At 41.7% G+C, this 26,324-nt stretch overlaps 1 protein-coding gene across 5 annotated transcripts in view; it reads left to right on the top strand.

Moving 5' to 3' along the window:
• The window catches only part of WT1 (WT1 transcription factor), a 66,135-nt gene that overhangs the window by 21,840 nt on the left and 17,971 nt on the right, over positions 1 to 26,324 (top strand). For 3 of the 5 annotated variants that reach the window (XM_078148962.1, XM_020963886.2, XM_078148964.1), the window contains exons 4-6: positions 6,328 to 6,405; positions 7,267 to 7,317; positions 23,354 to 23,450. In XM_078148962.1, the coding sequence (XP_078005088.1) occupies positions 6,328 to 6,405; positions 7,267 to 7,317; positions 23,354 to 23,450 (226 nt within the window). The remainder of the gene's footprint in view (positions 1 to 6,327; positions 6,406 to 7,266; positions 7,318 to 23,353; positions 23,451 to 26,324) is intronic. The other 2 variants (XM_078148963.1, XM_020963885.2) reach the window with 1 other exon arrangement.

Below are 26,324 nucleotides of genomic sequence, written 5' to 3'. Positions count from 1 at the left end.
GAGTTTGTGACCTTGAGTCTTTTTTAAAGCTTCTTTTAAAAAATTTATTGTTTTGTTTACTCAGATTTTAGGACAAGTTTCTCTTGCATATTTAAAACTGCGTATTTTTAGCAAATTCTTGCTCCAAAATATATTTTGTGTACCATACTACATACATATACACATACTTACATGTATATGTAGCCTATACAATACACATATGTACACATTTATATAGGTACCTACATATGTGTACATGTATATATATATATATACATACACATATACATACCTATACACCTATACATAGATTGAGAAGCTAGGTGGTACAGTAGAGAACTGGACCTGGAGTCAGAAAGACCTGGGTTCAAATCCAACTTCATACTTTTACTGACTGTGGGACCCTAAGCACAATCCCTTAACCTCTGTCTGCCTCAGTTTCCTCATCTATAAAATGGAGATCATAACAGTACCTGCCTCTTGGGGTAGTTGAGCAGCTAGGTGGCGCCATAGTGCATAGAGCACCTGGACTGGAGTCAGGAAGACTCTGGCTTCAGACATTTACTAGCTATGTGACCCTGGGCAAGTCACTTAACCCCCTTTTGCCTCAGTTTCCACTTCTGTAAAATGAACTGGAGAAAGAAATGGCAAATCAGTCTAGTATCTTTGCCAAGAAAACCCCAAATGGGGCCATGAAGAGTCAGACACAACTGAGCAATGATAATCCAAGGTAGTTGTGGGGATAAAATGGGTCGATATTTGTAAAATGTTTTGAAAACTTTAAAGAGCAATAATAATGCATGCTATTATTATTATTATTATTATTATTATTATTATCATCATCATGCATACATTCACATAAAACATATGTACACACATATATCACATTTATGGAAATTCCTTTACTAGTACAAGTATGTACCTTGTACCAAAGAAAAGGGAGGGGTTATGAGGTCTAGGATTTTTAACTCCCTCTCGTTCTATCAGCAGCCTAGATCCTTTCCCCATTTGCAGGTATTTGCACTCCTGGGTTTTGCTGTGTAGAGAATATTAGGTGGGGAGTTAAAAGACTCTCTGTTCCCTGGGTCCAATATTTGTTATTATAGGTATTCAGAGTTTGGCTTCCTTAAAAAAACAAACCGACAAAAAAACCAGTTTTCTTGGCTTCACCTTCAAAGTTCACTTTTGAACAGGCAAGGTTTGCAGTCCCATTCCATTCAACAAACACACATTAAACCCCTGTTATGTACAAGTTGTTGTGATCTAAGTTAGGGATACAAAGATCCCCCCCAAAAAAACCCCCCAGGAAGCTAGCCCCTGCCTTCAGGGACCTTTCACATTCTTTTGAGGTGAAGTATAAAGCATGTATATGTTTAAATAAATACAAAATATATTCAAAATAATACAGAATGATTTTGAGGTGAAGGAATACTGGTAAATTGCCCAAGTGCCCTTGGGCATAACTCGATTTCTGTCATTGTATTATGGATTCTTTTCTCAGCATTCATTGCTTCTCTAGTTTTGTCTGGAAAGGGGAAGGATCTGGTACCTGAAGACCTGGTTTTAAATCCTGGTTCTGTGATGTTGGGCAAGTCACTTTCCTACTCAAGGCTTCTATTTCTTCATCAGTAAAATGAGGGGCTTGGGTGAGATATCTCAGAGGGCCCTTCCAGCTCCAAATCTTCTGTTCCTACTTTCAGCTGGGAAGGTGGAGCTAGCTTAATAGGCTGAACCTCCAAGAGTCCCCTGAGAACAGTAGGAAGGATGTGGTTAAAACTAGGCTGATCCCTAGCATCACCACTGGGAAGCCAGCCTGGGGTGTATTCTGAATACCACCCCTCCCAATCCCTCCTGGTGGTTTCCAGCCTGGAATAATCATTAGGAAGACAAGGATAACGAATAGGTCCTCCCACTAGGATCCTGGTGAGAACTTGGTTTTCCAAAGCAAAAGCCTACATGGTAACTTCTGGGTAAATCATAAATTGGAGCCAGGGTTGTACAACTCACTGAAGGTTAGTTGTGATACAGTTAGTGATACAGAACCATAACTAAGGTGGGGCATCTGGAGCTTTGCCTAGGGCACCAAAATTTTAGATGGCGATGACAACACAGCCCTTTAACTTGGCATAGCAGCTACTTAATTAAAATAAGAAGTTAATGTCTGGCCACACCCTTAGGTGAGCTGTTCCCCAAACTCTCCACTACCTGCAGCCTCTTTTGTATCTCTCCCCCATCCTCCACAAGCATTTCAGAGTTCCCCTTTCTGGGGAGTGGGCACTGGAAGAAATTGCTTGTGATGGCTCTATGGTGAAGCTTTGTTGGAGATGCTTTTTCTATCCCCTTCCTGAAAATGGATGTTCTGTAGAGGGCATCAGAATATTAATTTTTCCCCCAGTTATGACCTCCGTTTTCTTTATCATTTACTTGCAGCAGTCTTGGGTGTTACCACGAGACCCATAGGAGACCCTACCTTCAAAAAGTTTACATCTTACTCAAATAACCATTTTAATTTGAAGCTGTTTCCTTGAGGAAGACCACAGGACAGCCTGCTGTTCCATAGTTCTTTGAGAAAAAATCCTATGTCCAAGAGCTAGTGACTTGAGTGCCTTTGGCCTATTCCTCTTTGCCTTGTCACCTTTGAACTCAAGCTCAGGGCTGCCCAAACTGTGAGGATCCCTTAGGTGCAAGCCACAGAGGTATCTAGGTACAGAAATCGTACTTGAGAAATCTGTCTCCTGCAACTCCTGAAAATCCCAAGACTTTTCCTGTGGCATACTAATGAATTAAAATGAAGAAGGATTCAGGGGGATCTGGACAGGCCTAGGAGAACTGTCAGTAGGGCTGAGTGATTTTAGTGGGCGAGCAATATTTTTAAAAAGGGGAAAAAAATGTCACAAAAATATACAGCCATCTGGGGAATACAATGCTTGTTGGCTTAGATTAATGACAAGATGAATAAATGGATTGCCTGATGAAAAGGCGAGGGAGAACAAAAACCACTTGAAATTGTGGAGGAGGTCTCTTATTAATGAACTGTCAGCCTAAAGAAAGTTAGCGGAGTCTCCTCCTGGAAATGCACTGGGTTGGCGCTTCTAATAAAAATCTGGGTCCTGCAGGAATTAATTACACCCGCCTTACAGCAAAGAATTTCTGGAATTGTGCAATGTGGTGGCACAGACCAGCACGGGTTGCTGTTGCCAATGGGGAAACCGTAGGAAGGTTTAATACTTTCTTTCTTTCTTTCTTTTTTTTTAGAGGCGGCGATGATATGCAGGATATTATAGTAGCATAATAGCCAGTCAGACTTGAGGATGAATGATGGCGGCCAACCTTTCTGACAAATGATGCAGTGCATACTTGTAGTTTGAAGTCACTTGACTTTTCATATGCAAAATCTCTTCTTGGAATCTGATTTCCTCGTTATCATAGGGACCTGCCTTGGGGAGTTAAAAATCGTTTTGGACATGATTACATAAGACTCAGATGTGCTTTGCTTTGATTAATCAAACTGGGGAGAAAGCACAGGGCTGCCCTCATTTACTGGGAATGGCGGCCACGTCCATCATCTCCCTGTGGAAGCCTCCTTCCTCAGGGTCCCATTTTCTGTTGGCCTGTTGAAAATATCTTTTTAATTAAAGCTTGGTGCTGCCCATGCCTGGTGAAGCAGCTCAAAGGCATGCCATGTGGAGAGGGCAGATTCTCAGCAGTTGCAATCCATTATTACTTAGTAGACATTGCTTACTACTTCAGTGGGATCCTGAGATGCCATATTTGATGAGCAAGGACTTTCTCCTGTGCTTATGTATGTAGCAGCTGTGTTACATAGTTGCTAGACTGCTGGGTTTGGAGTCCAGCACTTAGTAGGCACTTAATAAATGTTCACTTGCTTATGAGCTCCTTGGAGGAGCTATGTCTGTATCCCCAGGGCTTAGCACAGTGCCTGATCCATAGTAACCACTTGGTAAATGCTTATTGACTTGTTGACTTGACCTCCCTGGGCCTTAGTTTCCTTATCTGTAAAATTCCAATATTGAAAAAATGGCCTCTGAGGTCTTTCAGCACTAGATCCATGATCCCACGATCCTAACTGTGTATATGTTCCTGGACAAATCTCTTAAGCTCTTCATGCCTCAAGAGACTCCCTAGGACTCATCATCGGAGTCACAGATGGGTTATGATTTCCAGTATCAACCAGCATGCATTTCTCACGTTTTTACCCTGTGCCAGCCATCAGCCCCCCTCTGCCCTGAGCATTCTCTCTTTTCTGGTAAAACATCACTCTCTAGGTTGATTTTTCTTTTTTCTTTTTTAGGCTGGGCAGTGGGGTTAAGTGACTTGCCCAGGGTCACACAGGTAGTAAGTGTCAAGTGTCTGAGGTCAGATTTGACCTCAGGTCCTCCTGATGCCAAGGCTGGAGCTCTATCCACTGTGCCACCTAGCTGCCGCTCCAGATTGATTTTTGCTTCTGTGTCACATGCACTAGTGATGGCCCCCATCATTCTTCACTTGGGCCACCATAAACTGCGTGTCCTTCCTCTTTTGATTAAAACAGCTCAATGAATTTTCATGAACACTTAATCTGCTCCACTTTACATTCCAGCTCCAGGCATTTGACTTGAACTTCGGGATCTAGCATCTATGTGACCTTTCATGTGATCAGTCTCTCCAGCCTCTTCCTTTAAGCTTTTTAACGATCTTAAAATTTCAAGTGTTTGTTTTCCTAAGGACATAGAAACAGCCCTTTCTAAGGGTGCTGGATGTGGAGTCTGGGTTTAAAATAGGTTCATATACCATCTCTGACTCTCACTAGCTGTGTGACCCTAGGCTAGTCGACTTCCTCTCTGAACTTTAGTCTTCTCATCTGTAAAATGGGAATAATAATACATCTGCTTGCTACCTCACAAGGGTGTTGCAGGATCAAGTAAGATAATATGTATAAGATGCTCTGTCCACCTCAAAGCTCTCCAAGTGTCAGAAATTACCACTGTTATTTCTACTGGGCCTTTGAATGATTTTACTGTCCAGAGCAGTGCAACCTGAATGATGAAGAGCCTTGACCATTCTAGCAAAGAGATCTGTCTAATCTGTGCTGCCCATAAGCAATCATTAAGCTCCTGCTACATGCAGTCACTGTGTCAATTGCTGGCAAGGGCAGCCATCCTGCATACAAGGTGTCCCCAGAGTTTTTGTGGTTGTCGTTGAGCTGTTTCAATCATGTCTGACTCACTATGGCCTCATTTGGGGTTTTCTTGGCTAAGATATTGGAATGGTTTGCTATTTTCTTCTCCAGTTCATTTTACAGATGAGGAAACTGAGGAAAAGAGGGCTAAGTGACTTGCCCAGGGTCACACAGCTAGTAGGTGTCTGAGGAACCTCAGATTTGAACTCAGGTCCTGTGGACTCTAGGGCTGGCTCTCTACCCACCACAACTCAAAGTCTTAGTGCCATGTTAATCTTTAATAGTTAATGAAACTTAAAACTGCTCTAGGTCTGGGGATACCCTGTGTAAGTACATACAGGGTAAATACAAATAAATAAAAAAGTAGTTAGATATAAGGTGATTCGAGAGGGAGGGCCCTAGCAGTTGGGTCAGTCAGGAAAAGCCTCATATAGAAGGTGGCTGCTGGGCTGCATCTAAAGGGATGAGTGGGATCTATGGGAAAATGATGAGTGAGTGCATTCCAGGGCTGGGGCATGGACCCAAAGAATGGAGATGAAAGACGATTGTCAGGTGGGAGAGCAGAGAGAAAGCCCAAAGTGGAATTGGGTGTCCTGAGAGCTCAGTTGGCCTCCTCCATAGAGGCCTTTCAGTGGAAAGTGGGTGACAGCTTATGAGAGATGTTGTAATGGGGATTCTTTTTGGGTATGGATTGAACTAGATGGTGGCCATGGTACCTTCCCCTGCCAAGAAGCTTGGAACTTCTATGACTATATGTTTCATACTCACAATATGAAATGAAGGGTGGAAATTTTTTCTCCAGAGGAAAATGAAAATGTTGCTGCTTTTGGCAAGAAGAATTGTATCCATTTGGATTCTGATGGGGTAGGTGGTACAGTGGTTAGAATATTGGGCTTGGAGTCAGGAATATCTGAGTTCAAATCTGGCTTCTGACATTTACTAGCTGTTCAATCTTGGGCAAGTCTCTTCATCTCAGTCTGCCTCAGTTTCCTCAACTGTAAAATGATGATGATGATGATTGATGATGATAGCACCTACCTTCCTGGGTTGTTGTGGGGCTTGAATGAAATAATATTTGTAAAGAGCATAGCACAATGCCTGGCATATGGTAGGTATTTAATAAATGTTTGCTTCCTTGCTTCCTCTAACTCTGGCTATTTCTCTCACAGTGACAATCTGTACCAAATGACCTCGCAGCTCGAATGCATGACCTGGAACCAGATGAACCTAGGGGCCACACTAAAGGGGTAAGGTTGGACCTCTCGTGGTCCTCTCTCAAGTGATTGTTCAGCGATAGTAACTTGGATTTGTCTGACCCTGTTTTAAGCTAACAATGGGCAGAATGAATCACATCAGGCAACAGTTGTGGCACCTAGTTGCCTCTCTTTGTCATTTGGGTATTTTCTCTTTTGTGGTTGGTGATCTTTTGAATAATTTTAAGATTTTAAGAAAAAAAATTGCTTTTGGGGGTCTAATGCACACTATTTTCCTGTGCTGAGGGCTTGGTAACGAAACTTTAACTTTCAATGTGGTCATTTTGTATTAAATGCCTTGGAGGTCTCCAAACTTTTGTTCATTCAACTGATTTTCCCCTAGTGTTCACATTTTGGAGGAAATGTACTTTACAGATGGTATCCATTACACTTATCAAGAAATGCTTTAAGTGAACAAAGTCCAGGCCCCAAATTTGTATTTGAGTAATGATGCTTTGGACAGTCAACAGTCAGATCTGCTTGAGAATGGCCCCACCGACAGGCATCCACCCTGACTGATATTCTACCACATTAGGGAATGTATTACCTGTCTGATGATAGGCCCTAAGGTCACTTCAACACCCACAGGAAGACAAATAATTTGGAGTTGGTTCTAGCTAGCAGGAGAAAGCTCTTTCAAAGCCCCTTACCTGCTCACAATAGATGTTAGACCATGGAAGGGTATCCAAAGTCAGATCTGGCAGGGCTGGGGGTTTACCGAATTCTTTTGAGATGCCCTATCATCTTTGTATTTCTTAAGAAAGTGTTGGCTCCACATTGGATTTCTAGGTAGGGTGGCTTACTCACCACCATGCATGTGCCATCCCCACCCCACCTCTTCTTCTTCTCTTCTAGACCTGCTGCTGGCAACTCCAGCTCATTGAAATGGACAGAAGGGCAAAGCAAGTGAGTGGCTGATAACTGTGGTTTCCAAAAGTAATGGTGCTGCCATTGGCATATGGCAATAGGAGCATTAACGGAAGTCCAAGCTGATGGAGGATAATCAGGGACAGTACCCTGGGGCCGCTGGGGTTGGGTTCAGGAACGACAGGGGCCAAAGCCCAATGTCTTGCTCATTTTCTTGTGCTTGACTTAGGATTGTCATGGGAGAGAACAGTATAAGACCTGAGACACCTAGTGATGGAATGTGATCTGGTGCCTTTTTAAGAGTCTGATAGATGACTCACCACTTCTCTTAGCATAACTACACTCATTTTGTGGTGTTCTGCTTGTTTCTCTTAGACCTATCTAGGGAGTATCTGCTGTATATATATGCTGAGCTCTGTATTTTTCTTCATTCACTTTTATTCTCCTTCCTTTAAAGTTTCTTAGGATGAACCATTGGCCTTCTGTTGGGTTCTGCCAAGACTGCATCTTTTAATTCTCTGATGGTTATGCTTTCCTCAGCTCCTGTCCCTAGGAGTATCCCTGGGGGTTATTTTCTCTCTCTTTCCATTCCCAGAGCCCAGGAGCATTTCCCCCCTATCTTTCACCCAACCTCATTTTCAGGTACATCCAGTAGCTTTCCTGATATTAGGGCTGCAATTTTGCATCTTGTATCCACCAATGACTTGTTGCCAAATATTTCTCTATGGCCCAGAGCTACTTGTGGTCAGTCGGGAACATCCTCACCTCCCTTATCTGTATGTTGGTTGCGGTGGTGTCAAGTTTTCCTTTCCCTTTAATTCAGCATCTCACCCTCTCCCACTTACCTCTGGTCTGCTGTTGACAGTTTCAGAATTCTCCCTTTTGTGTCTCTTCTCCTCTTATCTTAAATTTCCCTGCTTCCCAACACTGGCCGTTCTTTCTCTTCTTTGGAATCTCTTAGTTGGCTTCTTTCCCTTTTGGCCTTTTCTTCTATTAAGGATTATCTTCCTTTCCCTTAAACCAAACCTAGCCCACAGAAGAGGCTGAAGGTCATTGTGAAGTGTTCCATTTTTTTTTTTTTGCGTTTTATACTTCCCAATGCTTAAAAAATTATGCAAGGACTTAAAAAATTATACAAGGGAATTTTAGAAATTTGCAAAGGTAGAAAAGGTGGGTGAGTGGGCAAGGAACTACCAAAAAATTCAGTAACTTTAAAAGATCACTGCTATGATCTAATATTTGGCCAATTGGGTATAGTATCTACTGTAGTAATTCAATAGGACTTGTTATACATACATACATAGTGTATGTATCTATAATTAATCCTATTGAGTATGTATGTCTATGTCTATATATATATATTTAGGATGAAGTACGTACTCTTCAGCAAATCTTAAAGAATTATCAAATTGTAATTATATTTATTGTAATTATTACAACTATTTTATTTATAATTATAATGAATAAAATTATGAATTACATAATAAATGTAATCACAGATTAAATTATAATAAATATAATTATGTTAATATAATTACATAATTAAAATTTATAAATGTTACTATTATTATAATTGCTATTCATTAGTCTACCTTCTTCTAGACCATCTGGAGGAAAAGGCTTAGTGTTTTAAAAAATACATTTGCTTAATTATGCCATAGTTCTGTCTCTAGACTGAACTCATTGGTGGATTAAATTCATTTGGAAAAAGGACTATTGAAATGCAAGATGATTCAAGATTCCTATCAATAGTGTCCGGTAGCACCAATAAATACAACAGCAGCAGCAGCGACAACAGCTGGAATTTATAGTTTAACACTTTAAGGTTTTCAGAATGCTTTACAAATATTATCTTATTTTGTCCTCACAACAACTCTGGGAGGAAGGTGCTATTATCATTCCCATCTTATAGATGAGGAAACTGAGGCAAACAGATGTTATGTGACTTACCCAGGGTCACACGACTAGTATGTGATGCAGGATTTGAACTCAGGTCTTCCTAACTCCAGATCCAGAGCTTTGGGCATGGTGGCACTATCTAGCAGTCTAGACTTGTGGCAGTAAGACAGTTATTTGAATAAGTAAATATCAGTCGCTCCCATTATATAGCACTTGGCCTGTGTTACCTCATTTGACCCCCACAAATCCCTGTGAGGGAAGCAGCTTATTGTCCCTAGATTTACAGATGAGAAAAGTAGGGTTCAAAGAAGTCAAAAAACTTCCCTATGCCCCCCAAAGAGTAAGAAGCAGAACAGATGAACCCCAATTCTCTGGCTCCTGTTACTCTGGTACTTTCCACTGGGCTCTGGGTCAGCACCTTTGGGTAACTTCCTTTCATAGAATAATAGAATGTTAGATCTCGAAGGGCCCTTAGGACAGTTAATCAACCAATCAATCAGTTAGCAAGTATTTTTCGAGTATGTGTTATTTGTCAAGCATTGCGGAGAGTGCTGAATCTGGAGTCAGAAAGCCCTGAGTTTGATTCCTACATCAGACACATACTAGTTGTGTGACCCTGGGCAAGCCACTTAATTTCTGTCTGCCTCAGTTTCTTCATCTTCTTCATCTGTGAAATGGGGATGACAATCGCAACCAGCTCCCAGGGTTGTTGTGAGGACAAAATGAGGTAATATTGGTAAAACACTTTGCAAAATTTAAAGTGCTATTTAAATTAGAGCTTTTATTATTATTGTACTGTTGTTGTTATGCACTGTAGGAGTCTATCACTTCTGAAGAGAGGTAACAATGAAAACATTCCTACCCTCCAAAAGCTTATACTGGAGAGGAGACAATACTGTGTGTATAAGTATATACAAACAAAACAAACAGAACATGGGCTGTTGGAGAAATAGAAGGGCTCTGAAAACACGGATCATATTATGTCGGAGCTGGAAGGAATCTTACAAGCTAGAATACAGAGTGTCAGAGCTGGGAGGGACCTTAGAAGCCAGAACCCAGAATGTCAGAGCTGGAGGACTCTAGAACGTAGAACATGCAATGGCAGAATTTGGTAGGATATTAGAATATGGAATGTGGAATGTCAGAATAGAAAGCAAACCTTCAAACAAAGAACATAGCATGTCAGAGATGCAAGGGGCCTTTGACCACAGAATGTCCAAGCTGAAAGGGATTTAGAGATTACTGGCCTGACTTCTTTGGGCATGTTACAGATTTGTGATTTTATGCCACGGTGACTATTTCTATTTTGAAAATTAATATTTGCATCATAAAAGCCAAGATGCCAAGGCAGAAGATCAAAGGTAATTGTCTGCATAATCCTGAGAGTAAAAAACAAATCTGATTTCGTCAGTGAATTGGTCCAGTTCAACTTTCTGGTTTGACTGTGGAGATCTTGGCGTAAACCTTTCTTGCCTATGATATTGAATGCAGAAGCCCTTCTCCCTTACTGCTACAGAAATATCTTTGTGATAAAATTATGTATCAGATAACTGTGGTGAAGAGAGCTAGAGGTGCTTGTCTTTAAAAAGCAAACAAAACTTTAGCCTGTGACCTGGATTTTAAAATAGAAGTTTGAAATAGCTGGAATATTTGAAGAGAACCCATTTAAACCAGAGGAACGTGGGAATGCACATGTAAGAAGTGGCGCTCAAACCGAGCCTTAATGGAGGATGAGTGTTCTAAAAGGCAAGAATAAAGATGTGTACCTTGTGAGGGCCGAACCCAGTCCATGTGTGTACACAGAAGAGGCAGGAGATGGCATGGCAAGCTTGGGGACTAGTCTGGCTAGGACATGGCATGTGTGAAGGGGAATAACATGAAATAAATCTGGGAATGTCAGAGAGTGCCAGACCTAGGAATTTGTATTTTATGCTAGAGACAATGTGGTGAGCAGAGGGTGACATGGTTACAATGCCTGGCATGTGACAAATGCCTGTTGATCCATTTATTGATTGGCAGTCAAGCCTGTGCTGCCTTTGGAAGCCAATAACAGGCATTTCTTATGGCTGCTAATAGAGAATGTGCTATTTCTGACTGAATTCAAGGCAGGCATAAGATATTTTAGGAGGCTCATTGCCTCCCACTGCCCCACCAAAACACTATTAGATTTTTGAAAAGTGAGAGTCTTAAGGAAGGATGAGTTCCAAGGGGATTATTTCTGTAGCATAACCCACCATTATGTGTAATTTAAAAAATACTTTGCTTTTCTGTTCAATGTGGAGTTCTAAAAAAGAACCATCTTTCCTCCATTTTTTTTTCACGGTTTCTGGTTTTTAAAGGATTAAAAAAAAGCCCAGGCTGTTAAACTAACACTGTTAGACACTGTTTTGTCTTTTCTGAAGAAAATATCCTGCAAAATGGAGAAACACATCAACCTTGACTGGGGTCCAAGCTATTAAAATGAGGAAGAGGTTATCCTCCAGGGACTTGGGAAGGGGGAGTGGGAAATCGAGCACAATGGAAATATGGATGGAGTATGGAGCAGAACAAATGTTCCCTTCCGTGTCCAAGAAGTTCATAGCCTGTTAGGAGCACAGAGTATTTGACCTGTGGATGCTTTCAAGGAGGAAAAAACCAAAAAGAATGAGAGGGAGAAGGAGAGGGAGAGGGAGAGGGGGAGAGAGAGAGAGAGAGAGGAGAGAGAGAGAGAGAGAGAGAGAGAGAGAGAGAGAGAGAGAGAGAGAGAGAGAGAGAGAATTGAGATGAGTGATCTATGCTAAAAACAAGGCTGACGTTTTGGTAGAGCCAAGACTGTAGAATCTGTAGAAAATCAGAGCTAGACATGGTCTCATCACTAAGAATCTTTGCCAAATGAGTTATCTGTCTCTTCTGGCCAACAGTTACAATACACAGCCCAGCACCTCCAATCTCAGACTTTGTGAACATAAGGTACCCTTCCAAGAGATTTACATCTTGAAAATGAATGGCCTGTTTCTAAGTGGCTCCTGAGGGGCTTTGGGCTTGAGATGCAAGGCAAAGATGGAGAAGAGTTTTCCTCGATGAAAATCCACACCCCTGACTCCCCTCTCTCCTCCATAGTCCTTGATTTCTCCTCTAATGCAGTTCTGTTTGGTCTTGGGTTCTTCATTAATTACCTTCTTGTCTTCAGCTTGGCTGAGGTCTGTTAGCCATAATGTGGAGAACAAAGGATAAGACTCTTGGGTTTGTGGAATAGGAAATGGCCAGTTATGATTTAATGCCAAGTCCCTTGTTCCTCTCACTTACAGTAGACTAATTCAGTAGCTTCTCCAACCCCCCACTTCTCTCTTTTCTGTTTTCCCATTTTGCTCCTTTTCCCCACTCATTTATTTCTGGGCTCTTATTCAGTTTAGACTATTTGCCCAATTTATAGACAATTTACCCCAGCAAACATTAACATACAGACTATTAGTGGGTTCGCATCTTAAATAATTTGACAAGACTCCCACAAGTGTGCTAACACTTTCTAGAACATTTTCAATCTTATTTATTCTTTTGTCCCCCTTTTTCTTTTTAATAATATTTAAAATTTTCCTCAATTATATATTAAAACAAATTTTAACTTTTTTTGAAGTTTTGAGTTCCAATTCTATTCCCCTGCCACGTTAAGCAATCTGATATAGGTTATATGTGTGTAATGAGGGAAAACCTTTCCATATTAGTCATTTTGTACAAGAATACTAGAACAAAACAAAACCAAAAAAGAGAAAGAAAGCAAAAAATAGCGTGCTTTAATCTGCATTCAGACTCCATCAATTCTTTCTCTGGAGGCAGATAACATTTTTTGTCATGAGTCCTTCAGAATTATCTTGGATCATTGTATTGCTGAGAATAGCTAAGTCATTTACAATTCTTCACTGTACAATATTGCTGTTACTGTGTATAATTGTTTTCCTGGTTCTGCTGTCTTCACTTTGCATCAATTTCATGTAAGTCTTTCCAGGTTTTTGTGAAATCTGTCTGCTCATCATTTCTTGTCCAGCTCAGCTATTTTTTAGCTATGTGGCCTTGGTCAAGTCACTTAACTTTTCTCAACTCCAATTTCCTCATCTTTAAATTGAGAGGATTGGAGAAGATGATTTTTGATATTCCACCCAGCTTTAAGTCCTATGAGCTCAAGTACTCTCAGACCAAAGTTAGATACTGTCTCTTCCTTTCAAACCTTTCTAAAGACTTACCAGCAGGAAGCATGCTGTGCATACTCCTGTAGAATGATTTAAAGTGTTGCTTTTTGCCTGTAGGAACAATGTAGGTAGAGAAGGCGCTGGGAAAAATAAAGTTTCAACAAACAGATGCTCTACAGCAGTGGTGTTAAAAATTGATTTAGAAAACCACATATTAGCATTGTCTATGTTCTATTGTAGTTTTCTTGATTTTGTTAAGTATTGCCCAATTATATTTTAATCTGGTTGGGCCATGGGTGGGTGGGGAGTGTTGCCACGTACATCAGATATATTTGACATCTGTGTTCAAAACAGCTGTCAAATTATTTTTACGTTTTTTTATCCCCTATTGATAAGTGAGCAGGGACATTCATTTGTTCTTCATATCTGAGTCCCTGATTTCAATGTGAAATAGGTATATACTAGTTCAAAGGACTAGTTTGGAAGAAGGAACTACTTCCAAATGGCAGGCAGAATCATCTCAAAATTTTCCATCTTTACCTTTAGATTTCCCTTCTAGTCAAGATTTCTCTTTCCCCAAAAATGGTTTTCGAAAAATCCCTTAGAGAAAGAGTGGAATTCTTTTCCATTTAAATGATACCATTTGAGAACTCCATACAAAGACCAAAACAGAAGCAAAAACAGTTCCGGTCCTCAAAGACTTTATCCATTGTATTTTAGGGATCCATGGCAATGCAAAGTAATACAAAGTAATTTCACATAGAGGGGAGAGTGTTGGACTTGGAGGCAGGACAGCCTCAGTTTCCTCATATGCTAAATGAGGGCATTGGACTAGACGACATCTATGGTTCTTTCCACCCCCATATCCAATTGGTTGCCAAATCTTGTCCGTTCCACTTTCACAGCATTTCCCTTGTCTGTTTCCTTTCTCTTACTCTACAGCAACCTAGTCAAAGCCTTTATCATCTCTTCCCTGGACTACTGCAATTGTCTTCTCATTGGTCACCTTGCATCTCTTCTCTCTCTCTCCCTGCTCCAACTGATTTCCTATACAGATACTAACTAGATATTCATAAAGCCCGGGTCTGTCCATGCCATTTGCCCATTTAAGAAGATCCAATGATTGTCTATTGCCTTTAGGATGAAATGAAATTTTTTTCTACTTGACATTTCACACTCTGGCTGTAGCCTATTTTTCCGGGGTGGTGGTGGGGAGAAAGAGAGAGAGAGAGAGAGAGAGAGAGAGAGAGAGAGAGAGAGAGAGAGAGAGAGAGAGAGAGAGAGAGAGGAGAGAGAGAGGGAGGGAGAGGGAGGGAGAGAGAGAGAGAGAGAGAGAGAGAAAGAGAGAGAGAGAGAAAGGGAGAGAGAGAGAGAGAGAGAGAGAGAGAGAGAGAGAGAGAGAGAGGAGAGAGAGAGAGAGAGAAAATGTAGTGTAGGAGATAAAAGTCCTGGCCTCAGAAGTCAGGAAGGCTAGGGTTCAAGTCCCATTTCTGACACCTACTGTCTGAAACCCTGGGCAAGTCACATGACTCCTCAGTGCTCTAGACAGCTCTCTGAGACCTTAAGGTGCAAAAGGGGGAGCTGACGTGTGTCTATGAAGGCAGTTCTTCTAGGAACTCCCTACACTAATGAAAAAGGCAAAAGAAAATGGGGTAGGGAGAGGCTCATACTTCCAATTCTAGACATGAGGCTTCGGAGCCTGAATTCCATTGCCCAGGATATACCCGAGCCTAGAATCTTCCCATGGTGCTTGCTTTCATCCTGATTGGAGACAATAACCAGGTGAAGACAAGATGTCACCACCCCTGTGGTGAGACTTCCCTAGCCAATAACAGAAAGTGTGTGAGAGAGATTGCAGGCCCCAGATTTTTCCTTTTTGAATATTCATATGAAATGCTAATTGTTTTTAGAAAGTACTATTTATTTTCAACATTTCCAATTGATCTGGCTCTTGGGTATAGCTCTGCTTTTCCTCATCTGTAGGGTTATATCCTATTTTTTTTTTAGAGAAAAAAACTCTTCCCATGTTCTGTGGAAGATCTAAATTATTATTATTGTTATTATTTTTTCAAGAAGCTATCATCCACGTATTAAGGGTCTTCTGGGCTACAGTTCAATGCTCAATGACTCAGAGATTTGAATTCATGTTATGTAGTTCCTGCTTTTACAAATTATAAGGGCAGAATGAGGCAAGTTTTCCTTGGTTTATTTTTCAACTGCCTAGGAAAAAAATATCTAAGGACAGGTTCAGACTATTGTAGGAAATGAAGTCACTAGATGTATGGCGGACTGATAACTATTCTTGTTCCTTTGTTGCCTTCCTATGATCGGGAGAATGTGCTTATGAAAAACCAAGAGTGATTTGGATCATTCTTCTTGGGACAGCTAGGTGGCAGGCTTAACTTCTGTTTGCCTCAGTTTCCTCATCTGTAAAATGGGTATAATACTAGCACTTACCTTATAGGATTGTTGTGAATATCAAATGAGATAATAATTGTAAAGCACTCAACACAGAGCCTAGCACGTAGTAGGTGCTATTTTATGTTAGTTATTTTTATTTAGAAGAATCACATACAAGTGCTACTTAGCAAAGCCGTAATGAGAGTGAGCTAAATGGGTCTTTGCTTCAGAGTGCTAAAATTTGGAGAACACAGAAATTTAGCGCAGGAAGTCTTTTCAGACAATCAACAAGCATTTATTAAGCACCTCCTGTATTCCAGGTTACTATGGTAGATGCTGGGTATGCAAAGATCAAAACATTAACTGACCTTGTCCTCAAGGAGTTTTCATTCTATGGGGGCTTTAACACTCTGGAAGCCACTACTTCCTATGGGAAGACTTCCCTGATTGCTCCCCTCGTCCTCAGATGAATTTGGCGGAATTCCTGCTTATGATATTGTAGGGTTGATTTGAAGGTTCATTTTGCTTTGTTTGTCCTGAGCAATACTTGCGACAGCTACCGAAATTACTAAATATTGTTTTGCTGGTTAGGTGTGATTTTTATTCATAGCAACATAAATCTTGAGTCACAGAATGGCAATTTAGGCATCCTGAGGCGGGCATGTCATGGAATTCCCTCCCCCAGCCCACCCCCCCAACCCAATCCATTACCGTTAGCATTAAAAATGAACAAAATATTGTTTCCTACAAAGAAATATGAAATAGTAAACCAGAGGAAGCTAATGATGGCCCCAATGGCCCATCATCCTGGCATCATACCTATATACATATTACATAACCTAGATGTCCCTGAGAGCAAGGCCACATTCGATTCCCAAACACCTCTGTGTCACCAGTGAAAAATGGCCCTGGAAGCTGCCCCATGTTAACAAAAGCTAACCATTGCTATTGGTTTCTAAGCATGTGACTCCATCATATTACATAGTAAGAGGCAGAGCTAGGATGTTCAACCCAGGTCATTATCCACTAATTATCCAGGATTATCTACTAACCAAGCACTTATTACATACCTAATATGTGACAGGCATTGTACCTTGGGGCAGCTAGGTGGCAAAGTGGACAAAGCGCTGGGCCTGGGAGTCAGGAAGACTCATCTTCCTGGGTTCAAATCTGGCCTCAGACACTTGCTAACTGTGTGACCCTGGGCAAGTCACTTCATACTTTTTGCCTCAGTTTCCTCATCTGTGAAATGAGCTAGAGAAGGAAATGGCAAACCACTGCAATATCTTTGCCAAGAAAACTCCAAATAGGGTCACAAAATGTCTGAAAAATGACTGAATGACAACAACAACTGGACCTTGGCATAGAAAGACAAAAAATGAAAGAGTCCTGGCCCTCAAAGGGTTTGTATTCTATCAGGAGAGATAATATATACACACCTAAGTATATACAGAATAAAGAGGCCATAGATTTCCAGGTGGGAGGGAACTTACTGGTCATTTTTTGTTGAGTCATTTTTTAGTCGTGTTCGACTCTCTGTGACCCCATTTGGGGTTTTCTCAGCAAAGATCCTGGAGTGACTTGACATTTCTTTCTCCAGCTCATTTTACAGATGAGGAAACTGAGGCAAACAGGATTAAGTGTCTTGCCCAGGGTCACACAGCTAATTAATGTCAGAGGCTGGATTTGAACTCAGGTCTTCCTGACTCCAGGAAGGGCGTTTAGGTCCAGAGGATTTAAGTGAGTTGATTGTGTTAATTGCTTAAAGTAATAGATAAATGTAGGAGATGAAAGGAGAAGTCAGGTCTTCTGACTCCAAATACATTGCCTCACCCTGCTGAAAGAATAATCTCCCTAATAGGCCACTCAGACATCAGTATTTTGTTTTAAAAAAAAAATCTCCCAATGAACTACCATTGCCTATCAAATAAAATATAGACTCTGCATTGTAGCTTTTAAGGTTCTCTGCCCTCTGCCTCACACCTGCCTTTATCTCTTATTCCCCTTTATGTGTTAGCCAAACTGGTCTACTCTGCATGTGATATTCTTGTCCTGCCCTCTTTGAACTTTTGTTCACATTTTCACACTCTTCCTGGAATAGATCTCCCTCAGTGTAATTTAGTTCTTTCTTTCCTTCAAGGCCCAACTCAGCTGCTACCTCCTACGGGAAGCCTTCGATGATTATCCCTTCCCCACATGAAGCTGATCACTCCCTCCTCAGATTTCTCCTTTCACTTTGCCTTATCCTTCTCTGTGTGCTTCTCAGATTCTTCCCTCTGGTAGCCATTTGTATCTGTTCCCTCCCTCCTTCCTCCCTATTATATTATAAACTCCTTCCAAGTAGGAGATATGTCCTGTTTTATCTTTGAATCACTAGTGTCTTACACACGTTGCAGGGGCTTAGAGGAAGTTTAACATGAGTGCTAGCTTTGGAGTCAGGAAGGTCAGTATATGCTTGATAATTTGAGGAGGAGAGAGTGAATACTATCACAGTGCAAAGAGCATTGGCTTTCGAGTCAAGAGGCTTGGCTTCAAATTCTGCCTCTGTTACTATCTGTAAGACCTTAGCCAAGTTAAGTCCCTTAATCCTTCTGGGACTCAGTTTCCTTAACTGTAAAAAGAAGGGGATTGGTCTAGATGATCTCTTTTAGTCCATTTCTAGCTCTAAATTCATGATTGTGTGTGCAGAGGGCAGAGAACCTTAAAAGCTACGACGCAGAGTCTATATTTTATTTGATAGGCAATGGTAGTTCATTGGGAGATTTTTTATTTTTAAACAAAATACTGAACCAAGGGGATCAGAAACATTTCCTGGAGAAGAAACCAATTTAGTTTACTCATCTGGCAAATGGGGATAAAAATACCTGCACCACCACCCTCCCAGAGCTGTTATAAGGAATGTGCTTTGTCAGCCTTGAACAGCATAGAAATAGAAGTTGTTATTATTACTTCAATGTTGTCTTGAAAGCATCTCTGGCAAATTCTGCTTTATTGTCCTCCTGAGCTTATCCACCCGACCCAGTTTAGAGTGAATCAGTCAGTCAGCCAGCATTGATAAGCTTCTCCTATTTGCCTGGAAACAAAGAAAATGAATGAAATAATCCGTATTTGCAATGAGCTTACAATCAAGCACAACGCGGATTTTGGAACATTCTGCATTTTCATCATTTCATGTTTTGGTTTCCTCACTCTGGACAATGGCCCTCGAACTCTGCCTTTGAGGATGTCCAAGGGGGTGATGGACTCATTTCCTGCAGAATTCTGTGCTAAACAAAGGGGCAGAAAGAGCTCCAGGGGCCTTATCAGCCTAGAGCTTTGATGACTTCATCTCTCTCTTAGGCCACACACACTTGGCCAGCAATATTAACTAGTTTTCCTGATGACATTGACCTGGTCTCTTCTTTTCCCAAAGAGCCACCAAGCAGTTGGGGGGGGGGGCAGTGCATTGCATGGTACGCTGGAGTGAAGAATATCTGAATTTGAATTTTGCTTCAGACGCTTGCTAGTCATGTGTCAAGTCAGTTAACCCTCTCAGTGCCTCAGTTTCCCCTTCTGTAAAATAAGCATAATAAGAGTCCTTACCTCACAGGGTTGTTGAGAAGATCAAATGAGCTACCATATGTAGAGGGCTTTGCTAGCTTTAAAGCACCATATAAATGCTGGCTATTATTATTAGAATGTTCTCAGGTTTGTAATGGCAGAGACTGGATGCTAAATTGGGTTTTTTAAAATGCCTTTATGCTTTTTTTATAACCAGAATAATTATCTGATATAGCCTTACCTCACCCTCAGACTAGAATCTCCCACTGTTATAAAGAAAAACAGTTAAATGTGGGGCAGCCAGGTGGCGCAGATTTAGGAAGACCTGAGTTCAAATCTGGCCTTAGACACTTGACACTTACTAGCTGTATGACCCTGGACAAGTCACTTCACCCATTGCCTTGCAAAAGAGAGAGAGAGAGAGAGAGAGAGAGAGAGAGAGAGAGAGAGAGAGAGAGAGAGAGAGAGAGAGAGAGAGAGAGAGAGAGAGAGAGAGAAACAGTTAAACAGAAGCACAGAGACATATCTGCCAGCACATGAAACATCCTGTGTCTGTCCTGTCCTCCCTGTCTCTCTATGGAGAGGCGGAGAGAGGTGTGCTTGCTTATATCAGTCCTCTGGAACCAGTGTTGCTCATGGCCTTTCAATGAGATAGTCATCTTATAGTGTTCTTTTCTTTGACATTGTCATAGTCATTGCGTATACTGTTCTCCTGGGGTGACTTTCTTCACTCTGCTTATATTCATTGGAGATTTCTCATGTTTCTCTAAATTCTTCACAACCATCATTTCTTATGGCACAATAATAGTCCATTCAACTTATATACTATTGTTTGCTCAGCCACTCCCCAGCAGATAGATGCTCTGGGTGGCGAGTTCTCCTCCCCCTCCTGTTTTTTATGTTCTTTTTCAGTATTGATCCGTCTCCTTGAAAAACCGAGTTTTTTTTATGGGTAATGGTTGCAGCTTAGAGAAAGTGAAGGGAATAAGAAAACAAGTATTTATTAAGGACCTACTGTGTGCCAGATGCTAAGCTAAGCACTTTATAAATATTATCTCATTTGATCCTCTCATCAGCCCTAGGAGGTAGGTGCTATTATTATTATCCGCCATATTTTACAGTTGAGGAAACTGAGGCAGATAGTTAAGTGACTTGCCCAGAGTCATACAGTTAATAAGTGACTGAGGCTGGATTTGAATTCTGGTCTTCCTGACTCCAGATGTACAGCTTTATCAACCGGGTCACCTAGCTGCCTCTGAAACATAGCTGAGTAGAGATACAACAGACTTCTCCAAATTTGGTATCATGATCCCACACCGAGAAGTCAGATGAGCCTTTCTTAAAACCCCAGGGCTGGAACTAAATGAGGAATTCTACAGGGGCCCCTCCTCCAAACCACTTCTAATAGTTGGGTCTCCAGTTTACCTGGTAGACATTCCCTTCCCCTCTCAAGGCCTCCAAATTCCTCATCTATAAAATGAGAGACTTGAATTAGATTGTTGTTAAGGCTTGTTCTGGCACTAAATCCCAAGATTTATACCTAGAACATAAAGAGAAAAGCAAAGGACATATTTTCCATGGCTTCTAGCTGCTTAGGAGGGGTGAAATGGAAAGTGCTGAACTTCGAGCCTGGGACCTGGGTTCAAATCCTGCTCTGCCTCTTACTACCTTTATGACCTTAAGTTATTTCACCTCTTGGGGCCTCAGTTTCCTCAGTTGTAAAATGAGGCGTTAGGTGACCCTTCTGGTTCTGTATCTATGATCCTGCAAAATAAATGCAATATGAATTTTCAGTGTCTAGGAGGGCTCAAACTGAGAGGTGTGAAAGATTTGAGGAATCAGAGAAAAAGTCAGGGAAGAGATGACACCTGACCCAGACCTAGAAGGAAGGGAAAAATTTCAACAAATAGGGGAGGAGGAGGGCAATCCATTCTTTGAAGTGGGGGTTGGGTGTGTCAGTGAATGGAGTTGGGGGAAAATCATGGCTTATACACTACCTTGTCCAATCCTTGCATTTTACAGATGAGGAAACTGAGGCCAGGGAGGTGACATGGCTTACTCATAGTCATATAGGTAGTTAGTGTCAGAGGCAGGATTTGAATCTAGAGGCAATGTTCTCTCCTCTATACCACAATTTGAAGATAAGATTGGTGAATGGAGACTAGCTAGAAGATAGAGTATGTCAAGGGAAGGTGCATGAAATTAAGCTGGGAAGACTGATTGGAGCCACTCCAAGGAGGCTCTTGAACACCAGGCTTGAGGCGTTTCTATTTTATTGGTTAAACAATGGGGAGCCACTGGAGGTGTCTGAGTAGGTCAGGGACGTGACATTTTGGCATTGAGAAGATGATTTTGGCTGTGGTGTGAAGTGATACCTTAGAGAAAAGCGTGACCAGAAGCAGAAAAACCAATTAGGATCCTGTTGTAATGGTCTAGACAAGAGGTGATTAGGTCTGGATTGAAGGTCATAGCCTTGGGAATGGAAAAGAAAGGGTAGACCCATGAGACTCCATTGAGGTAGAGACAACAGGACTATGGCAACTGACTGAATGTGGGAGGTGGTGCAGACGGAAGACATCACAGATTTTAGGCCTTGGCAGATGAGAAAATCAGGCAACTAGGTGGCTTAGTGGGTAGAGCATTGGGCCTGGAGTCAGGAAGACCTGGGTTCGAATCTGGCCTCAGAAACTTGCTAGCTGTGTTGCCCTTGGCAGTTACTTAACCTTGTATACCTCAGTTTCCTCATCTGTTAAAAATGAGAAGGAAATGGTAAACCATTCCAGCATATTTGCCAAGAAACCCCCAAATGGGGTCGCAGAGTCAGATACAACTGCAAAAATGACTGAACTGACTTTGAGAGAGTCAGTCATTAAAACACATCTCTATGCCCTTTCTGGCTTTTGGTAGGAACATAGATAGGAACTGTGGAGGTCATATAGTCCAACCTACCATTTTGCAGATGAGGACAGTGAGGACAAGGGATAGGCCCATGGCCACATCAGTAATATGTAGCTTCTTAGCAAGTTTTATGGTGGGAAGTGAAGCTTCTACTTCTTCTAGGGTTGGAGGAAGGGTATGATTCCAGGGCTTTCTGACTCCAGGGTTCTGCCTTCTAGCCCCATACCACTTACAAGGATTCAAGTATGCTGCTAACTTTTGAATACAAACTCTACCTGCTGGGGCTGGGGTGGGGGTGCATACCACATGGGGTCCATTGTGCCAGCCCACCCTGAAGGGAACATTCCCAGTGGCTTTCACTGCCCCTCCCCCCCAGTCCGCCACTGTTCCTGTAGGTCAATCACCAACACTTCCTTACTTGTAGAACCTGTCCCATCCTATGGGTTTTTCTTCACTCCCCTAGATTCTCCTGAATGTCTTGGTTGGGGGGATTATTCTAATGGGTTTTTGGGGGGGGAGGAAGGCATTAGAGATGCATCTTTGGGCTCAGCCTGGATCAGGCACAAAGGGTTAAACTAATCCGGGAAGCTGATCTGGGGGTTAAGTGGAGCTAGGCCACTGATTTGTAATCCCCACTGCTCAGCCCGCAGCGTCTATTCTTGTAAATGTCATCACTTTCTCTGTGCTATCTGTAACATCTGAGTCATGAGGTGCTGACAAAAATCCAGGGCACTTAAAGTTAAACTTGAAGCATTCTGCTCATTCCTAAGACGCTCTTGCCCGCTGGGTCTGCAGTTTGGATGGTAAACGTCTCAGCTGGAAATGTAGCTCGCCCCTCCGAATCCTCTCTGCTCACCCCGTGAGAGGCACGCTCTACCAGATATGGACCCCGGGGGCTGAGGGCTTCTCACACACTCCAAGCCACAGCTGATGAGGGAGGCTAGAGGCTGGATGAGAAGAGAAGGCCAGGGGGCTGAATGAGCAGTTTCTCCAGTGGCCCAGCATTGCATTTAAGCTGGTTGGGCTTCCCCTTCCACCCGCCACCCGCCCAGGTCAAAGGACAAAACTAGATGTCTGTTTTGGGGGCTTCTAAAGGAATCTCCCCCCATGATTGGAAGCTTGGTGTCTCCAAGAGGGGGCTGGGAACTTCAAGAATTCTCTTTTTGTGCTTGCAGCCATACGACAGGATATGAAAATGATAACCATGCCACTCCGATTCTCTGCGGAGCCCAATATAGAATACACACTCATGGCGTCTTTAGAGGAATACAAGTGAGTATTTCCTACTCCCCCCCTTCTCCCAAACCCACTTTTTGGTTCTTCACCATTGGGCATTCGGTAATCTGCTGCTAATTATAGGGCTCCTCTTGTTGACAGCAAGGACCCCCATCCTCCAGATAAGCTGGTTTCCTGCTCCTCTGCAAGCCAATATAAACTCTATGACTCAGACCAAGATCCTTCCTGCCCCTTCCTCCTCCTCAACTTTCCTTTACCTTTTGAGGCTGTGAGTGGGTACAGGCTCCTGGAGTGGGTGGACCTGGGATCAGGAAGAACTGAGTTTGCATCTGACACTACCTGAGTTGGGTCTCAGTTTTTCTCATCTATAAAATGGTAACATTAACACCTGCCTCTGAGGCTTAGTAGCTGTGTGACCACGGACAAATCTTAAGAGCACAAATTTAGAGCCGGAAGAGACTTCGGAAGTGATCAAGTCCAACCCTCATCATTTTACAGGTGAGGAAACTGAGTCTCCAAGTCCAGCTTTGTATCCAGTAAACTAAACCATTTCTCTGAGCTCCAGTTCCCTTATCTATAAAATGGTGATGATTTGACTTGGAGTCTCAACCTCATGAGGTCATTGTGAGGATCAATTGTTTTAATATATGGAAAGCACTTTGCAGATGTAAAAAATGTCAATTATTCTTTATTCAGGGTGGTCCCGCTGTTGGGCTGACCTTGCACATTGGCTTCACCTGTCCAGCGGGAGCTACCCTAACAGTGGGCCGGTGTAAGGGAAGGACTCGTCCCTAGCGAGCTACAAATCCAAGGCAAAATAACAGTTAAAAAGTTTCTGAGAAATCAGAGAACTTTGTTGAAGGCCACCTCCCTAGCTCTTTTCAACAGCTCAAAAATGAATACAGTTACCAAAGGTTGATGCTGTGACTGGCTCTTGTTGTTACAACTCCTATCACACATATGATGCTTTCTTCAAAGTAACCAGTGCCCTAGATTAGGAATAACTGGAATTGGCCAGCTGATGATGATGTCATCATCAGCTGAGCGATCTTCCTTAATGTTTCCAGTGAAGTTTCTTTGTAATGGAACAGAGTGATCTCACTTTGCTGTGCTTTCCAATGGGGTAAGATAGACCCTGATGTTCCAGATAATCTATTTATCTAGTATAGAAACTGCTATTTGACCACTTTCTTCATATTGAATTCAATTCAATACAACTAACATTTAGTAAGCATCTCTTATGTGCAAGGCAGTGGGGAGGCCAAGAAAAAGAAAGAAAGAAAGGAGAAAGAAAATGAGAGAAAATAAAACAAGAAAGGAGAAAAGAGAAGGAAAAAAGAGAATGAATGTATGCAGAAGAAAGAAAAAGAAAATAAAGGAAATATAGAAAGAAAAAACAAAGAGAGATAAAGAATGAAAGAAAAATAAATTGAGAAAGGAAGGAAAGAAGGAAAATAGGCAGGAGAAGAGAGGAAAGACAGAAAGAAGGGATGAAAAAGGAAGTGAGGAAGGAAGGAAGGGGAAAAAATAAGGGAGCGAGGAAGAGAGAGAAAGAAAGGAAGGGAAGGGGGGAAAAGAGAGAAAGGAAGGAAGGAAGGGAGGAAGGGAAGAAAAAAGGAGTAAAGAAAGGAAGGGAGGGAGGAAGGGAAGAAAAAAGGAGTAAAAAAAGGAAGGGAAGGAGGAAAGAAGGAAGGGAAGAAGAAGGAATAAAAATAGAAGCGAGGAAGGAAGGAAGAAAAGAAAGAAGGAATTTCTGCATTCGGAGCTACTGAAATGAGATAACCAAGCAAACATAGGATCAAAAGATCGTAGATTTAAAGTTAAAAAAGACCCAAATGAATAAAAATTTATCACATCTTCCAGGCACAGTGCTAAGTGCTGGGCATGCAAAGAAAAAAGCTGTTAACAGTTTCTGTCCTGAAGAAGCTTACATTCTGCCGAGGAGACCTGAATAATACATGAAGAGTGTTTTTTGTTTTTTGTAAACTTTAAAATGTTATATTATTATTACTTATGTGGATGCAGCATAGGAGCATAGGCTAACAGATTTTAGAGTGAGTAGGGACCTTAACAATTTAGTCTAACCTCCTTATTTTATAAATGAGGAGCAAGGGCTGAGGGCCATGCCCAAAGCCACGTAGGTAGCACATGGTTCTCTGGCTTCAAGTCCAACACTCTTCCTGTTTGTCACATGCTTAATAATTGTCAATGACTGAATGAAATACTGAATAATATCTACGATATAGTAAGTGCTTAAAGCTTGTGCTTGCATGTTCAGGAATGTCTAACAGAACTCAAGGAAAGCTTGAGAGATTCCCAAATACTCCCATCTCTGAGTAGAATATGAAAAAGAGTAAACTGTACCCCTGATGAAGGGCTTCCTTTGTTAGAGATGCAGGAATGGGCTGGAATGGCCACTAGGTCAGAGGTTGAGGTGGGTACCTTCCTTCATTCTCTATTAGCAGAAGCAACATGCAGGAGACCATGGCATAGTGGGAAAAGTCACTGGATTGGGTGTCAGAAAATCAAGGTTTGAATCTCAAATACATGTCCAGTTTTGCAAAAGCTGGCTGTTTAATCACTCTGGGCCTCCATTTCCTCATCTGTAAAATGTAGGGATTAGGTAATATGACACTGAAGTTCCTTTTCAGTGCTAAAATTTACAACTTTTTAATCTGGGCATTCTTAATTTTTTTTCTCTGTATCATGCTGCCCTTTGGCAGTCTGGTGAAGCCTATGGACTCTTTCCCAGAATAATAATTTTTAAAGAATAAAATAAAATGCAGAGTATTACAAAGGAAACCAATTATATTAAAATGCAGTTATCAAAATAGAAAAAAAAATCAAAGTCATGGACCCCAGGTTAAGAACCAGTATGGCAATGGAATTAATAGAATTTTAGAGCTGAGA

Source organism: Phascolarctos cinereus, unplaced genomic scaffold, assembly GCF_003287225.1.
Source record: "Phascolarctos cinereus isolate Bilbo 61053 unplaced genomic scaffold, phaCin_HiC Scaffold_9;HRSCAF=440, whole genome shotgun sequence".
NCBI classification, from domain to species: domain Eukaryota; kingdom Metazoa; phylum Chordata; class Mammalia; order Diprotodontia; family Phascolarctidae; genus Phascolarctos; species Phascolarctos cinereus.
This window is presented reverse-complemented; position numbering and strand designations above follow the sequence as displayed.